This window comes from Apodemus sylvaticus, chromosome 1, assembly GCF_947179515.1.
Source record: "Apodemus sylvaticus chromosome 1, mApoSyl1.1, whole genome shotgun sequence".
NCBI lineage: Eukaryota > Metazoa > Chordata > Mammalia > Rodentia > Muridae > Apodemus > Apodemus sylvaticus.
The window spans coordinates 14,172,438-14,193,825 of record NC_067472.1 but is presented as its reverse complement, the minus strand read 5'-3'; the positions used below and the strand labels follow the sequence as shown (position 1 = coordinate 14,193,825).

The 21,388-nt window shown below is 51.9% G+C and overlaps 1 protein-coding gene across 5 annotated transcripts in view; it reads right to left on the bottom strand.

The window, feature by feature from the left end:
• Positions 1 to 17,091, bottom strand: part of Sh3pxd2a (SH3 and PX domains 2A) — a 207,992-nt gene extending 190,901 nt beyond the window's left edge. For 3 of the 5 annotated variants that reach the window (XM_052184210.1, XM_052184178.1, XM_052184180.1), the window contains exon 1: positions 16,566 to 17,090. In XM_052184210.1, the coding sequence (XP_052040170.1) occupies positions 16,566 to 16,637 (72 nt within the window). In that variant the 5' untranslated portion in view covers positions 16,638 to 17,090. Of the gene's footprint in view, positions 1 to 16,565 lie in introns of all 5 variants that reach the window. The other 2 variants (XM_052184220.1, XM_052184170.1) reach the window with 2 other exon arrangements.
• Between the last annotated feature and the right edge of the window lie 4,297 nt (positions 17,092 to 21,388).

The following is a 21,388-nucleotide window of genomic DNA, read 5'->3' as shown; positions in this document are numbered from 1 at the left end:
ACACACACACACACCCTACATCCATAAATCACACTCAAACATACGCATACACATGTACACACACACATACACACCTCTTTTATTTTCTCAAAAAGTGTTTTGACCATCTTGAGACTACCTGTTTTCCCTATCATTTCAAATACTGTTCCAGGAAGATTTTGATGTTCAGGACATTTAACTCATTCCCTGCTTTGCAGATAAAAATTTCACAATAAACACGGTGTCTCCCACATGCCCTCCTGGGCACAGGGGCCAGGAGCCAGGACCTTCCTTGTCTTCCTTACACGGTTCTTCCCAGCCTGGCTATGCTGCACAGACTGGATTTCTGTCATCTCCCAGAGCTTTTCTTGCTGTGGATTTCTTTCCTGGGGTGAGCCTGTATAAGATCAGAGTCCCTCATTTCAGAGGCCCCACTTCTATGGCTCCTGCCTTCCTTGGCTACATCCATCCCTGATGAGCCCCTGGAAATGTGTGGATCAAGTCTTTTCCATTTAGTGCATTCTGAGTCACTCTAGTAACTGCTTCCCATTATAGCAAAAGACCTGCATAAACCATGTTCTCTTTCTCTGTGACTGAGAGAGGCCAGACACCTCACAAAAGACTGGCTGCCCTGGGGGTCCCGGGCTCACAGCTTCAGTCCTAGCACCAACACTTGCTACCAGAAGGAGTTTGCTACCTTAGTTGGTTCAGACCCTAAGTCACGGGTTCAAATGCATGCTAATTCCACTCTCCTATCACCTGCAAGTACATCCCATGGGATGGCAACACCCTGTCTCCTTCACACGGCCATTCCCAGGTTCGTCTACAGGAACCAGCCCTACCTGACACAAAGACCCCTCCTCATGCCTTACAGCCAGCTAAACGGTTATCGCACAGAGTCTCCTGCGTGCTTTCACACTGGCAACGATTCTCAGAGCAACCCTACGAGGAGGAAGTCCCAGTCATCGGCCATCTGAGGAGACAGAAGTGCCCTGAGGTAGGCATCAGCTCCTAGCCAGCCAGCTAAGGAAAGGGCAGGCCACCCTCCCCTTAGAACATGCCACAGGCTCCATCCTTTGTCACAGATACCGTGAGGCCCTTGAGTGTTCTAAATATATCCCCATCAGGCCCCGGAGGCCCCGGCTTCTGGGAAGTTGAATCCACCTGCCGTGTCTACTCAGAGATGGCAGGACTATGCCTTGGCAGTGTCATCCTCATCTCGGTTAATCTTCCCAACAATGCCGCACCAGAGGTTCTATTCTGTCGCCATTTTGAAGGCAAGGGAAGTGAAGCTAAGTGGTGAGGGACTTCCCCAGGACCACACAGCAGAGGTGCTGGCACACTGTGAGCTGGCCGTATGGGTCCAAAGCCTTGAGCTCCTGTTCTCATTTCCCCCTGGAATACAGCCTCCTCCTCTTCCCGGTCTATCAGAGAGCGCCAACCTTGGGTGCTCAAAACGGAGCCATATCCAGCCTTCTCTTCTTGAACAAAAAACGGACAAAAGCAGGGTGGGGTGTGAGATGCCATGCTGGCCACTTCTTTTAAGGGGCCAGGCTCCTGGGGAGAGTACACATCCGGAGAATCTTTTCTCCCAAAGCCTAGAGTGCTCACACTGACACCCTAGCTATTGAGATCGGTGGGCAGCGATGGCTCCAGAAAGACCACACCAGGTGAAACAGTTCCACATGAGGTTTATTGGGAGGAGAAAGGGCAAAGGTGACGGGGAAAGAGAAGAGGGGAAGAGGAGGTGTGATCCTCTTATATAATACACAGATGGCGATGTGGTCGCTAGTAAAGGTGAGCCCTATGGATTCTGGGAATATGGTGGTTGTTGCCTTGGCAACAGGTGTACAGGTCGCACTGTCGCCTATGTGATATCACAGGTCTCGGAGGTCCTGGTACCAACACCGGTACAAACACACTCAGGTTGTACTGGTACAAACACACTCAGGACTGGGTGTTAGGTGAGGGATTTTTTTTGGTTGCTGTTGATGATAATTGTTTTTCTTTCTTTGCAAATGATGAGTTCTCTGTTTGGATGTTCTAATGGGGGTTCTCACGCAGATTCCTTTAAGACCTAACCCATAGCCCCGAGGGCAAAAAGATGGCAGGAGTTCCCAAGAGTAAGAAGCCAAAGAGAAGCCACAACAAGAGGACTCGAGGTTACAGCCCAGGGAAGCGTCCTGATGTGCTTGGCCAGCAGGAGACAAGGTTCCCAGCCCCACACAGGGTCCTCTTTACTCTCTGCTCTCAGCAGGACACACAAGAAGGAAGTCCCTGAGCACATTTCTGCCCCCAGCCTGCCTCACAGGCATGGACCCTCACCCTTAAGAAGTTCTGACCACAGAAGGGAAACAGTCAAGCACATGGGCTGAACAGCCCAGACCCACCGAGCTCTCAACAGATGGCTCTTGCTGCCCACAAGTGACCGGTGCTGGCCCCCACAGGGGAAGAGCTCCTTGTAATAGGTAGTTCTGGGTCCCCAGCTCTTCCTATACAGACAATGGTCTTGAGTATTTTATACACGTTTGCCTACTCAACCCTCACTGCCACAGTGTGTCTAGCATCCCACCTCACAGACAAGAAAACTCAAGTGCAGGATCTGTCAGCAGCTCCCCCAACCACAAGCCCGAATGGCAAAATTCAACTTCAAGACAGGTGGTCTGTCTTCAATCACTGTACCAGGGACAGAGAAGACAGCTTGACTCACACAGAGCCCTGGGGTCTGGGTTGGTGGTGTATGCCTGGAATTCCAGCACTCTGGAAATGGAAACAGGGGGATCAGAAGTTCAAGGTCATCTTTGCCACAGCACAAGCGTGAGGCCAGCCAGTAATACCCTTTGTCTGGGCGGGGGTGGGGGTGTCTATGTCTCTGTGTGTTTCTGTGTTTCTGTGTGTGCGCCTGCGACTGTCTATGTTTCTGTCTGTGGTTTTGTCTGTGTGTGTCTGTCTGTGTGTGTGTTTCTGTGTCTGTCTGTCTCTGTGTGTGTGTCTTTGTTTCTGTATTTCTGTGTCTGTCTGTATGTCAAACCTGCCCTGTGGCATGGCATCCTGCAACAGAGACATCATTAGCTGCTTTTACAAAGGAAGTCAAAGCTCAGAGTTACAATTCTGTTCAAGGCCACTAGGTAAGTACGTGGCAAAGACTGAGTTGATCCAGGACTCTGGACCCGATGGATCCTGGCCTCATCCTAGGGCAGAAGGCATGAGGCCAGTGAGTGGAGATGGGGCCCGAGAGAAGGCAGGCCAGTGTACACTAGGTAGGCTGTGCTGCAAGGCTCTGTCCCCAACCCCGGCGCTACCAAGCCCAAAGGAGGCAGGGCTAAGGGAGAGCCCGGGGCTGTTAATAGACTGGCCATCTAGTAAGGGTGGAGCCTGCAACAGCTGCAGTTTATTCCGGGGGCCCAAGGACTAGTTAAGACCTGTGTAGTTCCAAAGATAACGTGAATAGGATAGAATGCCCTGCATTCCCCCAGGAGAACAGGGCCACCTGCAGACCTTACCCCCCACCCCACCCCAGGCCTAGGTGTCAAAAGTATCTCGCTAGACACCCTAAAAGTCCCCACCCTAACTTGTAAAAGGCCCAGGAAGACAACCTCACACAACAAAGCCATCCCCTGCAGTGTGGGGTTCCCATAACAAATGGTTTTTCCTGTCTAAAGAAAGGAGAGTGGCTGGCCCTCCTGTGGCTTTTGTCCTCTTATCTGGGAGGCTTGCTTCTTAACACTCCTCTTTCAAGTAGAGAAGGACAGGCAGCAGGGTGTGAGCCACTGGGTGGATTCTCCGGAAGGCCAAGGAGCTCTGAGCTCCCAGGCAATCCTGGGGTCCCTGCCCAGCCTTAGTCCCCGCTACCTCTTCCTGGCTGGTGACCGTTGGTAAATCAGTCTCCCCCTGACTCTGGTCCCTCGACAGTACAGCAAGGATCGTGCTAAGCTCCTCTCACAGCCGTGGGAAGGACTAAATGAGTCAGGTACTTACCCGGGCGTCACCAGCACTGTTGTATTTATTATTTAGTTCCCCCTGGAAAACAGTTTCCCTGGCCATCACATGGTAGATTTAGGTCCCCGGGTTAGCCCATAATGGAGTTAATTAACTGAGACACCTGGTTCTCGGTTACCAGTCTATCTGCTCCAAGGAGAACAGATGTTTCGGTGGGCTAAGCTGAGGGCATCCTGACATCGCTCACAACGGGACACCGAGAGACCTATGTTTTAACCTCCAACCAGCAGCTTCCACAACGGTGCCAAGTGTGGGGTGAGGGGAAAGGTGTCCACGGGGCGAAGCCTCAGCCCACAGGTTCACCACACTGGTCCAGGGCCCATCATGACCTGGAGCCTCCTCTGCCGCAATAAGGGCCGTGAAAGAGCAGGACTGCTGTGGCCGCGCACAGTTCGGCAAACCTTACTACTGCTCCTGGCTCTCGCCGCAGCACCGGGCACACGGTAGGGTTTAAAGATTGGCTTTCAGCTGATACAGCTCCCCACAGATGCCAATGCTTCTGGGGCCCAGGGGGGTCCCTACCCACATCTCTCTGATGGAGACTGTGTCTTCCTAGGGAGTCAGGATCAAGCCCCAGGCAGTGTTATGGCCACTGAGACTTCTCCAACAAGGCATCGGGAAGCTGCCACTGCAAAGCAGAGGATGCCACCCCCAGGATGAGAGGGACAGGGACTCCATCCTGCTCTCTGGAGCACACACACACACACACACACACACCCCAAAACATAAACACCCAACCTCCTTGCTCTGCCTTGGAAAGGGTCTACCTCAGGGCCTTAAAAGTTGTTGGACCCCCCACCCCCACAACTACTTTCTCTCATATACCCACAATGCCTCACTGCCTCAACTCTCAAGTCCTATTCAAAAGTCACCTCTCCATAGGGCCATCCCTGCCACCCTCTCTGCACACTATAACAGCAAGCCTCCTTCAGTAACCACCTAACCTGCATCCCTCACTCACGCTGTTGTATTTACAGTGTTTATCCCCTACCTCATGTACAATATATTTTTATCTATTTGTTTCTATACTGTTTCCCTTTCCCATGAGAATATCAAGGGCACAGAGCCAGGCCTCTTACCCACCCTCTTGTGCTCACCCTGCCTGGAGCCTAGAAAGCATCCAAATACTGGACAAATTGATGACTGTTAAGTTAACAGCTTGCTTAGAGCTGAACAACCCAAGGTCACTCAAAACGCTAAAACCTCGCAGGAAATATTCCTAAGATGTGAGGTCAGGGAAGCTTCCAGAAGGTGATAAAAAAACCGAACAAAATCATGAAGGATGATAGTGGTGGAAATAACAACAGCTGACACCTATCGAACATCTGATCACCATAAAGAGTCACAAACCATATGAGCTACATATTATGATTATTATCGTTTTGGCAGAAATGGAAGCCCACGGGTTTGAAGAAAGGTGACCCCGTGACACCAGCAAGGCAGAGAGAGACGGGGCCACAACTCGGGGCTGATTTTCCAAGTCCTCGCCTCAGCCCACGTGGAAGAGGCTGCGACGTCTGTCCTACATCCTCTCCTTCTGCTGGCTGCCACCCACATCTCTCCAGAGGTGGCTCTAGGTCCTACAGCTTGGATTTCCCTGAGCAAACATCAGGATGAGAAAGTGCATCACCTCCAAGGAAAAGACAAAGGCCCTGGCAGCCGGATTCAAAGGTGGCGCTAGACAATAGATATATCGAACCACTTTGAAGTTTATCTCAATTGCCAGCTGCAACCTCACTGGGTAAATGCTAGGTAGAACGGGCAGGTGAGCTGCAGCGTCATCCATGACCCATGTGAAGAGTCCCTGAGGCTCCTGCTTCTAGGAAGCTACCAGAAGGGACATCTTCAGAGCCGTGGGACACCCACGGGGTGGGGGGGGGGAGATATCCCATTTTCTTGTCACTCTATTCCATATGAGAACGGGACACCACCCTGTTCTCTGCTCCCTAGACAGCACAGTAGGGAGGAGATGCCCTTGGGGACACACCAAGGAGCATCCACAAGGACCAGAACAGAGGGATGGGAAAGGCCACATGCTGCTGTTTTTGTCCCTGCTGTGGATGTCCAGCCTAGTGAGGGAGCATGGAGAGAGCGGAAGGCACACTCTCACGTAGGGACCCCCAGTTCAGGGCATTCACCAACTCTCTGGTGCACAACAGAAAACTCACTCCTCTGTCACTGCAGAGATCTGGGTTCAAGCCTTGACTTCCACCACTTAACCACCAGGGTCAGAAGAAAGATGTCCCGTCTTCGGCAATGGCCAGGGTATCCTGAACAGAAGCCCCCCCAGCTCAGAGGCTGCACTTTGCAGGGCTCCCCCATAAACTCCCTCTCGTCTCAGTGCACCCACTTCCCAGGTCTGGCCCTGAGAAACCACAGTGGGAAGTGAAATTCTTTTGCTCAAGATGCCAAGGAGAGATGACTGACGTAAACAATTAATCCCAGCTTGAAACCAAAGCTCAGACATTGTTCTGTGTGACTTTAACTGTGTGTGAGAAGGATCAGTGGACCAACCCACTGGGGATGACCTAGCAGCCGGCTCTGCATACCCCACTCTCACCAGTAAGAGCTGGTGTCCTCTCCAAGAGGGGGGTCTCTGGGCCAAAGCCCCCCATCAGCCCCTGACTGGGAGGTGGAAATGAGATGAGAGCTCCCGTCTCGGAGCCTCACGCCAGGCCTGTGCCAGGCAGCTAGGCCTCCTCTCTGCTGTCACTCAGAGACATTCTCCCACACAGGCGAGTCCCTTAAAATAGCTTTTTGGGTTTCAGCCACCAGGAAACAGACTAAAGTTGGATCAGAACTGGACCTGCCCTGAAAGGTTTACAAAGGAGCTACTTCAAAGGACAGGGGCAACCCCTGTTCACTCAGAACCCCTAAGTAGGCAAAACTGTGAGGCAGGGTTCCAAACAAGGGGGCAGGCTCCATAGGACAGCACATGGGGCTGCAGAAGTCCCTGTGACCCCTGGGGCAGCCCTGGAGAGCATCCAAGTGTGTGAAGTACGGTGACAAGAGACCAGGCACAGGCCAGGGCAAGGGACACACATGCCCGAATATGTGTTTTACTGACGAGACCTCCACTCTCTGAACTGCAGCTGTGAGTCCAATGGCATTAGAACGGCAACTCTGATTATAAATCAGGGGCCTGGAGGTGCCTGGCACTGAAGACATGGCAGCAAGGAATGGCGGTGATGTACCACAGGTGGAATTCTCCATCAACTAAGTAAGTAGATTACTTGAGAATGGAAGGTGCTCTACTGGGTAAAGGACAGCAGGTTCAAACCAGTGCACAGCTCCTCAGTTCCTTACCCCACCTAGGAGGTAAACGCGTCATCACCACCCCTTCCTCCCGGAGTTATGGTCACATCTGATAAGAGCCGATCACCTTCCGCCACGTCTGAAGGTCACCCACGCTTTAGGGATCCCAGCGATGGTTCAGAAGCCCTCTCTGACTTAATGCACACAGAGGAAAGGACTCTGCCCCATCCCGTGTGTGCCTCCACCCAGGCCTGGGGAGGGTGGTTTCCTTACTGGACAAAGGGAAGTGACAGGGAAGGGGCCAAAGAAAGCCCGGAGGAGGAGCAGAGGCAAGCGCAGCTGTTTCCTCTCTGCTAACTCAGCCACCTGGGCGTCACTTCCCCCTCAGGTAAGGGTAGAGCCCGTGGAAAGAGGAAAGTAGCCTCGATGGTTGTGTTCTAGGAGGTCTTCAGGGAGGACCCAAGTGTCCCCAGGACAGCCCTGGCTGGAAACCTTCTCAGGAAGAAGCTGGTGAGGTGAGCCTTGCTGAGAGAGTCGCCAGGAATCCAGAAGAGCTTTCTGTCAGTCATAACATTGCCTGTGCCAACTTATGAAGATAGAGCTTGGGAAACCGGGGTGGGGTGGGGTGGGGGCTTTCATACCTGACCCTCCCTCTTTGGCAGGTCCAAAGGGCAGCAGCCATTCTAGATAGACAAATGGATTGTAAAGGGGGGAAGGTGACACGTGTGTAGAAAGGCAAGCAGCCAAGCCTCAGACTGAATGGCCTGGGACCATCTAGTCCTTCTGGGAGTGAAATATGTCACTTGGAAGCAACAGAATCTAGGGACGGGGCATGTTTTGGAGCCTTGGGACCTGGTGCAGCTTACATTCTCTGAGGTGTCTAGGGATTCATGCGGGCTCCCTGTGACTGCACATCGTCACCTGCGCCGTGTGGATGCCGGCAGCAGCTCTTACACTGCGTGAGACCTGAGAATACCCTTTGGCACATATGAAGTATTACACACATGGCCATCACCACCATCGGTGCTCAGGGAACATGAGACGAAGACAAGGCAGAGAGCATACTAGGAGCTAAAGGTTGGGGAGGAGTGCTGTGTGTGTGTGTTTGTGTGTGTGTGTGACATCACACCTTTTGGATGTCACAGGACCAGGGCAATCATGAATTCATAACAGGTGGGGTTACCTGAGTAAGCCCTGCATAAGATCAAACCAGTAGGCATTCCATGGATGGGGGAGGGGCTCAGGAGACCCTCAATAGCTGAAATGCTATTGATTATTGGTAATTTCTGGGAACAGAGGTGTGGCCCCTGGATAGGTTGCCCATGCTCCAATGGATGGACCCACATCGACGCACTAGTGAGCAGTACTAATTAGACCCTGGGAGTTATGGAGGAAAAGGGGCGTGAAGGAGGGGGTGAGCCATGAGAGACATAAGGGCAGGGAGTGGGAAGAGGGAGTGGGAGGACGGAGTGGGAGGAGGGGAGGGGGAGTTGATCTCGATACTTTGTATACATGTATGAAAGTGTCAAAGAAGCAGTTTTAAATGGTTTTGAAAAGAAAGTATCCTAACCAGTAGCTTTTCTTTCTATTAGGACAGTCCCCCTGAAGAATCAAGGTACTATGGGCTGGAGAGATGGCTCAGCGGGTAAGAGCACTGACTGCTCTCCCGAAGGTCCTGAGTTCAAATCCCAGCAACCACACGGTGCCTCACAACCATCTGTAATGAGATCTGACACTGAACAAGCAAGCAAGGGTAACCGGAGTGAGCGGGGCCGACCAGAGCGAGCGGGGTTGACCAGAACGAGCAGAGGTCCCAAATTCAATCCCCAGCAACCACATAAAGGCTCACAACAATCTGTACAGCTACAGTGTACTTATATACATGAAATAAATAAACAAGAGACAGGGACTGGGATCCAGCAAACTCAAGACCCTCAAGGCACCCCTAGAAAGAGGCCTTAGCGCTGACCACAGCAGCCCCGCAGTCAGATGGTGTTCTCCTCTCCCCTCCCTCCCTCCCTCCCTCCCTCCCTCTTTGTGTATGGCTTGTTCATGAATGTTCATGCTCTTGTATGTGGAGCAGAGGGCAACTTCCAGTGTTATTTCTTAGACACCATCCACTCTTCTAAAATTTTCATTTGTGTGTTTGTGTCTCTCTGTGTGTGTGTGTGTGTGTGTGTGTGTCTATGTGTACGTAGACAATCACTCGGGTGTAAGTCATAGACAACTTTCAGAAATCAGTTCCCTCCATCTCCACGTGGGTCTCAGGGACCAAAATGAAGCTGTCAGAGTTGGCAGCAGGCATCTTGACCTGCTGAGCCTATACCCTGAAGAAGGAGTCTATCGTCCTAAAAATAAATCCTCACATTGGCTAGACTAGGTCACTAGCAAGCGCCCAGGGCCCCATGTCTGCCTGGTGCCCTGAATCTCCTTGGCCGCCGTCTGCGGACCTTGCACCCGGCCCCTGACCTTCCTCATATGCTCCGTTCTCCTTCGAACCCACGGCACGGTCATGGTGGATGAGTTCATCCTGGGTTCTGTGTAAATGTTCCCTGCAGGGTACCACTTTCCCCTTCTCTGGACCATCTTCTGGTTGTTTCATTCCTGTCTCTCCCAGCCAACCCTCATCACGCCCAAGCCCCGCCTTCTCCATCCACCTGCCTCCCTTGGGAACTCCAGTTCACGGAGGGGTCTTCCTGCTTTGGGACTGAACCAGTTGGGCGGATTCTAACCTCATACTTCCGACATGTGGGCATTGTTCTAAACAGAATGCCTGCCAGGATGAACTCATCTGATTTCTACTGGGACCCTGGAACTGGGTCCTCTTTCCACCTAGTTTGCAGATGGGGAAACCGAGGCACAGTGTGACAGTGAGTGGTGGTGACAGGCCGGGTGACCCAGCACTGGAGTGCCTCTCACTCCTCAGGACACTCTGTCTAGATAGGCTTGTCATCCCTGGTCGGCCCTGAAGGGGAGTCAAGTGGCAGCTGACCAGCTTGTTAGGGGCTGAGGTGAGGATCACAGCCCTGCCACAGAACCACCCTGAGGGAGAAGCCTAAGGGCGCATAACTTCCCTGGCTACACCTATAAAACAGGCACAAACCCACCTCCCTGACATGGGGGTCGTGAAGCCCAGATAAAATGCCCTCGGTTTCAGCACTGCTACTATGTCTGGCCCTCACAGATCCTCAGGTCAGTTCCTAACTCGCTTGCTGTGCTTTGCAAGGTCCTGGCTGGACTCTGGTCAGCCCTGAGTCTATAACAGGGCTTAGTCCCTGCTGCTACCATGGCGACTTGCCTGAGGTTATCTGAGGCCTCAATGGCCTGCCACTAGTCCAAGCCCCTGACCCTCTCCATTCACCTGCTTGCCTACAGCCCTGTCCCCTCAGACCAGAGCAGCCCAAGCAGGCTGGGGGCGGCAGCTTGCACTCTAGGGATCAGCCTGTCCAAACACTGACCACCCTGTTGGAAGCTTCCATTATTTTTGGCAATTGTCAGGGCAGAGAACACCGCTGGCCCGCACTCAGAACCTATTTCCAAAGCCAGACTCTCCACCTCGCTTCCCACACACACCCCTTGTCCTTCCTGTCCCTGGAGTTCTGTCCCGACCCATGATCTCTTTCCTGGATTCTCAGCACTAATGACAAGTAAGCGTGACTGCTGTACAGATAACTCTATTAGTCGTTTTATTTTCTTTAATTAGGAGGCAAAAGAGAACAGAGTTGCCTGTTAGACTTTTCTGGCCAAGGAGCTGGTCAGTGACTCAGGATGAGGAAATTAGAAGGCAATTTCCAGGGATGGCCAGGCAAACCCTAAGTCAGAAGTTCCCCAGCACCCCCCTAATTCACTGCCCCCACTGCCCACTAACTCAGCTGGCCCCAGAATAGCTCTTTGGAAAATGCAATAGCCGGTGCTCATATTTCTGAAGCTGGACCCGGTCTTACTTGACATCAAATAGGTTTATTTTTCCCTTCCCCTCCCCTCTGCCTGCCACCACACACAGTGACTCCAACCCTGGCTTGCCCTCTCCCCTCAAAATATCCCTCACACTCAACCCTGAACAGAGCCATGAGGAACGGCTGGCTCTGCTCCCTGTCCCAACGGTCTTGAAGGACGTGGTTGGCTGTTCCATGAACGGGAAGCCTCATCAGCCCTGTGAATCACTCCCAGATCACTTCCCTCTACAGGGAAGAAATGGTTCCCATTCGTGTGTGTGTGTGTGTGTGTGTGTGTGTGTGTGTAAAAGTCACACTGCCAGAATCAGGCAGATGGCAGCATGCAGTGTAGCCTGAGCTCCTAGCCAGAAGCCCTCTCATCCTTACCTGGAGCGACCCCTCCCCTTCTCTGCCAGCCCACATTCTTTCTCTCCTCAGCTTATCAGAAATCTAACACTAGGCCCCAGCGCTCAGCCAGGATCCCCTCCAGGTCCGCACAGCTGCCCTCTGTTTGCTGGTGTCATGGATGCTGGGTGCTCTCCAAGGGGCAGGCAGCCCAGTGTCCCGTCAGGCTCTCAACAGCTGGGACTTCCTCTCGGCCCAGTTTTGCCTTTTCTCTCAGCTTTCCCCATGGGTTCTAGATGTACCTCGGCGGTTTTTGGTGATGAGAACATGGGGAGGAACTAATGCAGCGGCTGCCCAGAACTGTCCTCAAGGTGCTGTGGGGTTACAGGTGAGGTCACTAAGCCCAGTCGCTGATCTAAGCTTGTACAGTTAGGAAGTGCCAGAGGTGGTATTTGAACCCCAATCTCTCTCACTTCTTCCATGATACAAGGCCCTAGGAAAAGGTTCTTTACAATCTGAGGCTGCCCTTCTGGCTCCTGTGTGGCTACAACCATAATCTCAGGCTTAGGACATAGAAATGTAGAGCAGAGACATGAAGGAGTTTGGAGTTCAGCACCGATTCCTGAACACACAACTCCTGGGACCACAAGCACACTCTGTGATGATGTAAATGAGGGAATGCATTCATCCCACAGGTCCGCCCTGCATCTACCTTTCCAGGACTCACTGGAGACAGATACTGTTCTCCACCAGTCAAACCCAGTGTCATGACACATGATGAGCAACCTTTCCAGAAAGGCAGCCCTCCCTCAGATGCCACCCTCTATCACTACTTCCTCACTGTCACACAGCCCTGAGCCTGACTCGTCTTGGGGTTCTCCTTGGGCAGTAAGCTAACCTGTGGTTACCTAGATCCCACCGAGGCTGAGTGGGAGTCCCAAGCAACTTTAACTTCACCAAGCTTTGTTCAGTCCATCTGTAAGTAAAGATCAAAGCAACAACACACACCACACACACACACACACACACACACGTACACACACACGTGCACACATGCACACACACACATGCACACGCACACACACATGCATGCACACCCACACCCACTCACACATATGTACACGCACACACGCACACACAAACACACACGCACACACACGCACACACACGCACACATGCAAGCATGCAAGCACACATGTACACCACACACATGCATGCATGCACACGCATACCCACCCACACACATATGTACACACACACGTGCACACACACACACACACACACACACACACACACGCATGCACGCACGTACAGTAACTGAACAGGCAGGCTCCCGGGAGAGCATGCCTGTTAGCATGGGGCACCACGGAAGCTGCTGCTGACGTTGGCTCTTATTTGCATTCTCTAGAGTCCTGTGGAGGATCAGAGCATTCACGACTGGTATTTGTATGAAATAAACACTCAGGAAAGGAAACGACTGTGAAAGCAGGACACCTCCCAAATCCAAACAGACATGATGTCTCCTGTGGTTTGGATAAACAAGCGTCTCTACGCCGCCATATGGCTCAAAACACGCCTATGCACACCTGTGAGTGCAAAGAACTCTGCGCTTTCGAACTTACATCGGCAACCCCTCCAACGGAGGTAGCTACGGCTTGCATCTGGCATCCACAGGACCATCTTAAAGATACAGGGTCTGAGGCCAAAGCCAGCTTACCTAAGGTCTCCCAGGGAACTGCTCATGGGAGCTAGGACAGGAGCCCAGCTCCCAGGCAGGGAGGCTGACCCTGCAGCAGCTGCTCACCCTTCCCAGCCCCACCCGAGGCCGGGGCTGGCAGAGAGGAAGGAAGCGGAGTGCCGGCTGCACCATGAGCACCATGGAAGACGGAGGCTACTTGTCTGCCTTTTATAAACAGACTCGAAGCACAGAAACACCCCCATCTCTGCAGCTCCCCCTCCTTGTGGGGCTGTGCACACCCACTGCTGGGTGTCCCGAGAGAAGCTTTGCATGTGTTCCCAGAGTTCTGGAGCGGGTGCTGCTCCTCCTTCATGGGCTCCAAGCCTCCCTCATCTGCAAGCTCTGGCTAATGTGCACATCCATTTAAAAAAACCTCTGCTCTGTGATTCACCAAAGCACAGGCTCGGCCCTTCATCGGTGCAGGCATAGAAGGAGACATGCTTCCCAGTGGGGCTTTACCACACATATGTGTCTTGAGTACAACTTGTCCTACCAGCTAACCACATCAGAATGCCTCATCTACAACACTTGCCCTTCCGGTGTGGGATAGCTACTATATAAGCGATACCGAGAAAGAACTGCCCCAGAGCCCTGCTGGACTCGTTCAATTATTGGGTACCCCTGCATTATATATCAGTGCCCAAAATATGTAGCGATGTATCTCTCTTCTTTGTCAGCTTCAACCAGACTGGTTGATCATATTACAAGCTGGAAGCCAGTTAACCCCAGTGCTGACTAGCCACCCTGTAAGTAACCCACCTGGGTCTCTGTCCCCTTATCTGTAAGTAAAGGGTTGTACCAGATGAGCCATCTGCCCCAGCCAGCTCCACAAGGCCACAACATATAGCACACTCTGTTCATTGTTTTCTAGAACTCTGCGTGATCCCATCTGCTGGGTGACGTCACTCTCTGCCCCAAGAATCACATCATCCATTCATTCTCACAGAGAAGTGGAGATGACCCAGGAAACACTCTGTCTGCAGAAAGGGAGGAAATGATCATTTCAAGGGAAGTGGACAGGACTTCTTTTGTATTTTCCACACAGTACACTTTATTATCAATCTTAAAACACCAAGTCTCTCTTCCTCTTAGTCAGACCCTTAATAGCTGGTTTTCAGAAACTTTCTTTGTCAGACTCTCTCCAACAGTTAGCTGCTATTTGTTGAGCGCTCACTATGCACCCAGAGCTGAGCTAAGTCCTTCCCAGGGGTGACGCCATTTAAATCTCCTGACAGCCCTAGGAAGTACACACTACTATTACCCTCACTTTAAAAGTGAGGAAACTAGGGTCTGAGAGATGGCTTAGCAGTCATAACCACTGGCAACTCTTCCAGGGGGCCCAGGTTCAATTCTCAGTACCCAGCCAAGAGTTCACAACTGTCTGTAACTCCAGATCCAAGGAATCCTACACCCTCTCCTGGCTTTCTGCAGGTACCGCATGCAAGTGGTGCACAGACATACATGCAAGCAAAACACCTGTACATAGAAAAGAATTTCATTTTTTCAATACAAGGAAACTGAGCCCCCATGAAGTTTTACAGAATGTGTACCATGTTGCACAGTTTGTTAGTAGGTAAGCCATTTAAGGAGTCCGAACTGTAGCCTGTTCTGCCTTTCCATACTTCCAACAGCAGGGCTCCGTCCTGTTAGCTGCTACTTTGTTGCCAGTGTGTCTTGCATTGTAACCTTGGACAAGGCTGCTCAAAGGTAAATTGGCTGTTTCCAGAGCTGGAACAGCACCTGCTAGGTAGGGTCTCGGGGCAGAGCTGGCCATCTGTTGAAAGCAGTACCAGCCTCAACTGAAGGCTGAAACAAAAAAGAATCCTTAAGACAGCCTGCAGTGCCCCCCCCCCCCAAAGTTGTCAAGATGGTTGGCAGCATACTTAACCCAGAGATGTGCAAATGGACACCTGTCGCCCTCCAAACTCTCTGTCTCTCTGTCTCTCTGTCTCTCTCTCTCTCCCTCTCCCTCTGTGCCTCAAACTTGCAAGTAAAGGGCTCTCCTACTTAGCCACTACCTCAGACCCTAGAGGAATTCTGGGTTTTTTGTTGTTTTGTTTTGGTAAAGGCAGTCGAGGCTTGCAACACCAGACTACTCAATTGGAAAGGATCTCTGACTGTGTGTCAGAGAATGCCCCCCACAGATCTGTCTCTCAGGTCTGACCACTCTTACCTTCTTCCCAACCTGAATCCAGCCCCACTAGTCAACTACAAAGAACTCTGCCTTCCAGTCTGCAGAGATCCCGACAGAAAGAGTAGCCCCAGGCTGGTATTACACCACAGGGAAACAGAAGGCACTTTAGAGGCTAAGGTGCAATCTAGGGCAGCAACCAACAACCTGTTTTAATTGTTAAAATTAATGCTTTGAGCATTCTAAGTGCGCCTTTAAATGCCTAATTTGCAAATAAAAGGCTGCCCCACTGTCTTCACGTTTTCTGTGTTTTGGGTACTTTACTGTGAGTGTCTTCTATCTCCAGGAGCAGAGCTCAGCAAGCCAACCTAGTTAGCGAGCAACAAGGGCACAATGTTTACTTCCAAAGGTGTAAAGGATTAGAAGACAGGACCGGCTGAGATGAAAGGGAACTGTCACACACTCTGAAGCCCAGCTGGTCAACCTTAGCCTCTTCTCATTAAGTTTGGGTAAGGAAGGGGGAGGGGCGGCGGGGCAGTCAACTGTGCCTCGGAGACCACAGACCACATTTGCCTACTCGTGTCTGGAGTCGGAGCATCACTTACGAGGAAATGACCCCGAAGAAGGGTCACGTCCAGAGGAGGGATAAAAGGAAAAGCCACAATTCTCCTCACACCGCGGGACACAATGGTTTTAAGAAGGAAATCAAAGCTCGAAACGAAGAGCGGAGGGGGCAGGGGGCAAAACGTTTCCTCTGTCCCCAGCCGGTGCAGGCGGAACAGCAAACGTGGAAGGCAGAAAGAGAAGCGTGGGTCTCCGGTCAGAGCGACTGAAAGCATCCCGAGCCTAGTGAGCGTGAGCGCCCAGCGCCCCTAGGGAGCGCGGCGAAGATGCTCTTTCCCAAAGGAACTGCTCTGCAAGGGGCTGACGAAAGCTTCCCCCACCATCCATCCAAGCAGCGGGCGGACACATGACTTCACCGTTGTAACAGACAAGGGCAGCCACTTGCCAATTGCAATGCCAAAAAAAGAAACCCGGCACAGGGGAGTGGAAGAAGGACAGAAAAGGCTTCCCTAGAGATCACAGCCCTGAGAACAAACTCTGGAGCCGAGGGCTGCCCCTGGGGGCATGAATCTCCGGGACTGGCCAGCCCCCCGCTGGGGTCGGTGGAAGCAGTACTCACGTAGTGTTTAGAGGGGCTCCTCCGCTTCTCCACGTCCACCACGGTGGCATCTTGCACGCAGTAGGCGAGCATGTTCCCCCAAAAAGCGAGTGGCGCCCCCAGGCGGCGTCACCTTCTCATCCCGGCCGGGTTCCGGCTCCTTCTCCGGTTGCCCGTGTCCCTGCAGTTACACGCCACCCCTGCCCCACGCGCCACTCGCCGCCGAAGCTCCCGGCGCCTACAACTGCGACTCCGGGGCAGGCGACTGTCCCGGAGGGCACGAGGGCTCCGTGCGCCCCAGGCTGCTCCCGTGGGCCTGCCGCGCGCCCCTTCCCTCCCGCGCCGCCGCGCTCCGCTCGCCTGCCCGCTCTCTGCCGCTCGGTGGGGCCGGCGGGAACTGGCGGCGCAGAGGAGGGCTGGGGGTGTGTCCCGCCGGCGAGGGCACGGGGCGGGGACCCGGCCTGCTGTCAGCGCGCCGGGGAGGGGCCGGCGGCGCCCCTGGGCCGCTCTCGGACTCCTGGGGGCTCGGTGCTGGCCGGCGCTGTGGGCGCAGGAGGCGGAGGCTGAGCGAGCAGGGAAGGGAGGGGAGGGGAAGGGAGGGGAGCGCGGCGAGGGGAAGCGCGGGGAGGGGCTCCGGGCCGGGGGAGGGGCTCGGGCGGACGGCGAGGGGCTGCAGCCCTGCGAGGCCTGGAAGGGCTACTCTGTTCAGTCCCCCAAACTCAGGGTGGCTTTGGAGGGAGGAGGCTCAGGGAAAGTGAGCCCAGCGCGCCCCCATCCTGGCTTTCAGTCTCCCGAAGGATCTGTGGCCACCTTTCTGTCCCTTGTACCACTGCCATCTCCCTAGATCTCTTTAAGGAAAAGTAGTTTATTACTGCCCGTTACTGCCTACAGCTCCCTCCAAGAGGAGACCGGGACAGAGAAGAGAGCAGCATTAAATCTTTCAAGGCAGCCTTCCTTTGATGAACCACCTGCCCCCCTGCAGGTCACCACGGGTGAATTCTCCCCGGAAATGGGATCTATTGATCTGCTGCTGCCTGCATTGTCGATCAGAGCCTGTGTAACTAACCTGCGACACCATTTCCCAATGACAAGGTTACAAACACCACTTTAGCCTTAAGTCCGGCCTCCCCGGGGACTCTCCCAGGGCTGGCAACCGGCAAAGAAGCACACAATGGTGGGAAAACCCACTGTGTTGAGAACCAGACACAGCGTCTTTAGCTCCAGGCTTTGTCGCCATCACTCCTTCTAGTCTGGAAAGCTGGCTTTCCAAGTCGCTTGCCCATCTCAGGTCTTGGAGTTCAATTTTACTTAATTGGACTTAGCCTCCCCCACCTCAATACACACACACACACACACACACACACACACGCCGATTTCATATCTTTTTTTTTCGTTTCTACTTTCAAATATTTAACGGAGTAGGTGTTTTCAAAATGAATACAATTGTTTCACAATACAGTATTTGTGTTTTGTGCTTGGGGACTCATGGGAAGCATCTGAAATGTGGGCAAAGGATTTGGTGACTTTTTTTTTCCTTGTCAAAAGCCCTGGGCCATTCTGAGACTTCTGCATTTTCTCCGGCAAGAGCACTGGCGGAGGGGGCTCGAGAAAAGATGACTCTGTGTTCAGTTCCCCAATGACTCACAGCCACCTATAACTCGCAGGATCAGAGCCCTCTTCTGACCTCTTTGGGCACCCAGCGTGGTGCACATACATACACGCAGGCAAAATATTTACACACGAGACATTTTAGAGAGTGCTGGCGGAGCACGCATGACTACCAGATTCCTCAGTACTAAGGTAAAAGCCAGGTGTCGCCACGAGACTGTGACCTTAGCACTCTATGGGACAGAGCTAGGAGGATTCGGGGGCTTGACGGGCAGCCAGCTATCTCAGAAACAGTAAGTTGTGGGTTCAGTGAGAGATCCTGTCTCAAGGAATAAGGTGGGTATCAGACATCTTGCACTCGAGCACACACATACACATGGACATAGACACATACACAGCTAAACACTCACAAAACAGGTGGATGCAGGAGTCTTGACACCAGGAATAGGACTTCTCCATCTCAGAGACAGTGTGTGTGTGTGTGTGGGGGGACTTGCTGGTGCTGGTAGGAGGGAAGCAGAAGGCACAGGGCGGGGGGGGGGGGGGGGGGGGGACCAGGGGAATTTGGTTAACAGGGAATGTCAGAGCTGAGTCTGACTTTCCAAACAAGACTTGCTCTCCAAAACTTGAATACATGCTCAGCCCTGAGCTATGGAAGGTGGGAGGATTCTAGCCCAGCCCCTAGGCGTCTTTGATTGATCTTCTAGGCCGAGAATAAGTGATAAGACTTGTTTACACAAACTTGAGATGGGAGATTCTTGACCTAAGCATTTCAATGCTATGTCTGGATGGAAACTAGATATGAGGGCAGACAAATCAGCATTCTAATAACACAGGACTACCTTTTCACAGCGCACAAAAACATCATGCATAGAAACATCCAGCCAGTTCTTTCCCTACGCTACCCTCAACTGAAGCATTTCTGCCCCTGCCACCTGTTGTTGCCTGCCCCACCTCCCCCCAGCGCTCCCTCCCCCTGAGTATGACTGTGTTTCTGCCCAGCACTCGGTCAGTCAGTCGATGGTGGGCTTTTTGAATGGTTGAGAACACAGCAGGCAGTTGTAGATGTGGCTGCTCTTAGGTGCTGTGTGGAAGACATGGAGAATGGTCTCAGAACAGGCCTTATCCAACCTGGGTTCGCATCCCAGCTCCCCCCTAAGCCAGGCTCGTGACCTTGGAGCACTCTGGGCATCTTTCTAGTCAGCCCCCTTCTAGACACATTCCATGACGGTGGATAAGTGCTCTGCAGAATCAGCTCTCGCCTAGAGATGTGCAAATTTGAGTGAAATCTGGGGCTCTCTCCAGGCCAAAGTGACATTGACTCTGTTAACTCCAACAGCTGGCCAGGGCAACATCTGCCTTCCAGACCCTGGCTGACCCCTGGTGGGGACATACAGGGCCTGGCATGAAAAAACTGCTCAGTTTCTTGCTCAGTTTCTCCCCCTCACCTTCTTGCAAATTCATCTTGGCCCTAACTACTAACTTGTGTTTAGGGGCATATCCAGAGGATGCCTGCCCACCCACCACCCACCACCCACCACCCACAGCTCCCGGGATCTGGACTCAGGAAAGTCATTTGCTAGCTTGACTTTTTTCCTTTCCTTTCCTTTCCTTTCCTTTTTTTTTTTTAAACAATACACACTTATTTATTTAATTTGTGCAGGTGTTTTGTCTGCCTGTATGTCTGGTACCACAGGAGTGCCCAGGAAGGCCAGAGGACCACCGAATCCCCTGGAATTTTGTTATATAGTTGTTAGCTGAATGTAAACGCTAGGATTCAAACCTGGGTCCTCTGGAAGAGCAGCTAGTGCTCTTACCGATCCATCTCCCCAACCCTCCGACAAGGTCTCACTAGGTAGCCCCAGCTCCCCTAGAACTCACCCTGTAGATCAGATTAACCTCAAACTCACAGAGACCCCATCTGCCTCAGGCTCCCCACTGCTGGAACTGAAGATATTCATCATCATATCCACCTGGTGCAATGGCACAGCACTTGGAAGGGGTACAGACAGAAGGATCAAGAGTTCAAGGCTAGGGGGCTGAAGAGATGGTTCAGTGGTTAAGAGCACTGAGTGTTCTTCCTGAGGTCCTGAGTTCAATTCTCAGCAACCACATGGTGGCTCACAACCATCTGTAATAGGATCCGATGCTCAGTTTTGGTGTGTCTGAAGACAGTGACAGCATATTCATATACATTAAATAAATGAATGAATGAATGAATAAATAAATAAATAAAGAAAGAAATGAATAAAGAAATGAATAAATAAAAGAGTTCAAGGCTAGTCTTAGCTACATGAGGACCACACAGAGACACATGCTTTAATTCATGGGCACATACACACACACACACACACACACACACACTCACAGTTTTTTTCCCCTTCCCTTTCTCTCTTGCTTGGGCCCCTGCTTGCTCCAGCCCATAGGTTCTTTTTCTGTTTCTCATTACAGATGGTTGTGAGTCACCATGTGGTTGCTGGGATTTGAACTCATGACCTCCAGAAAAGCAGTCAGGCCACTGAGCCATCTCTCCAGCCCTGCTCACAGTTTTTTTAATTAAAATATTTCTCTTTGTGTCTATTCATTGTACATGGTCCTATGTTACACAATGGCATTCTCATACAAATGTGTACTAGATGTTGAGTGTATTTTCCCTATAATCCCAGAACTCTCTGTTCACCTAGGCCAGTGGTCCTCAACCTTCCTAATGCCATGACCCTTTAATACAGTTCTTCATGTTGTGGTGACTCCCAACCATGAAATTATTATTGCTACCTCCTAACTGTGATTTTGCAACTGTTATCAATTGTAATGTAAATATCTGATAAGCAAGATAACTGATATACAGCCCACAGGTTGAGAGCCACTGCCCTAGACAGTTTTAGTTCTATGTCATGTAGACATATGTATATATGTGAGTGTGATTTCATATATCTATATAAGACGTAGGAACCACATTTGAGAGAAAGCACCCAATATTTGTCTTTCTGAGACTGGTTCAACTTGTTGGTCAAAAGGATCTCCAGATGCCTCCATTTCCCTGCAAATGGCATGAGTCTTGTTTCTGGTTGACTCCTCTGCATATTCATTATGATTTCTTTGATCTTTCCTTTAACATTGGATACATACATTGCTTTAATAAACTAGCTTTTGCGAAGAATGCTACAGTAAACATCAGTGCATGACCACCTCTGTGAAGTTGCTTAGAGCCCTATGGGTAACTACCCAGAAATGGA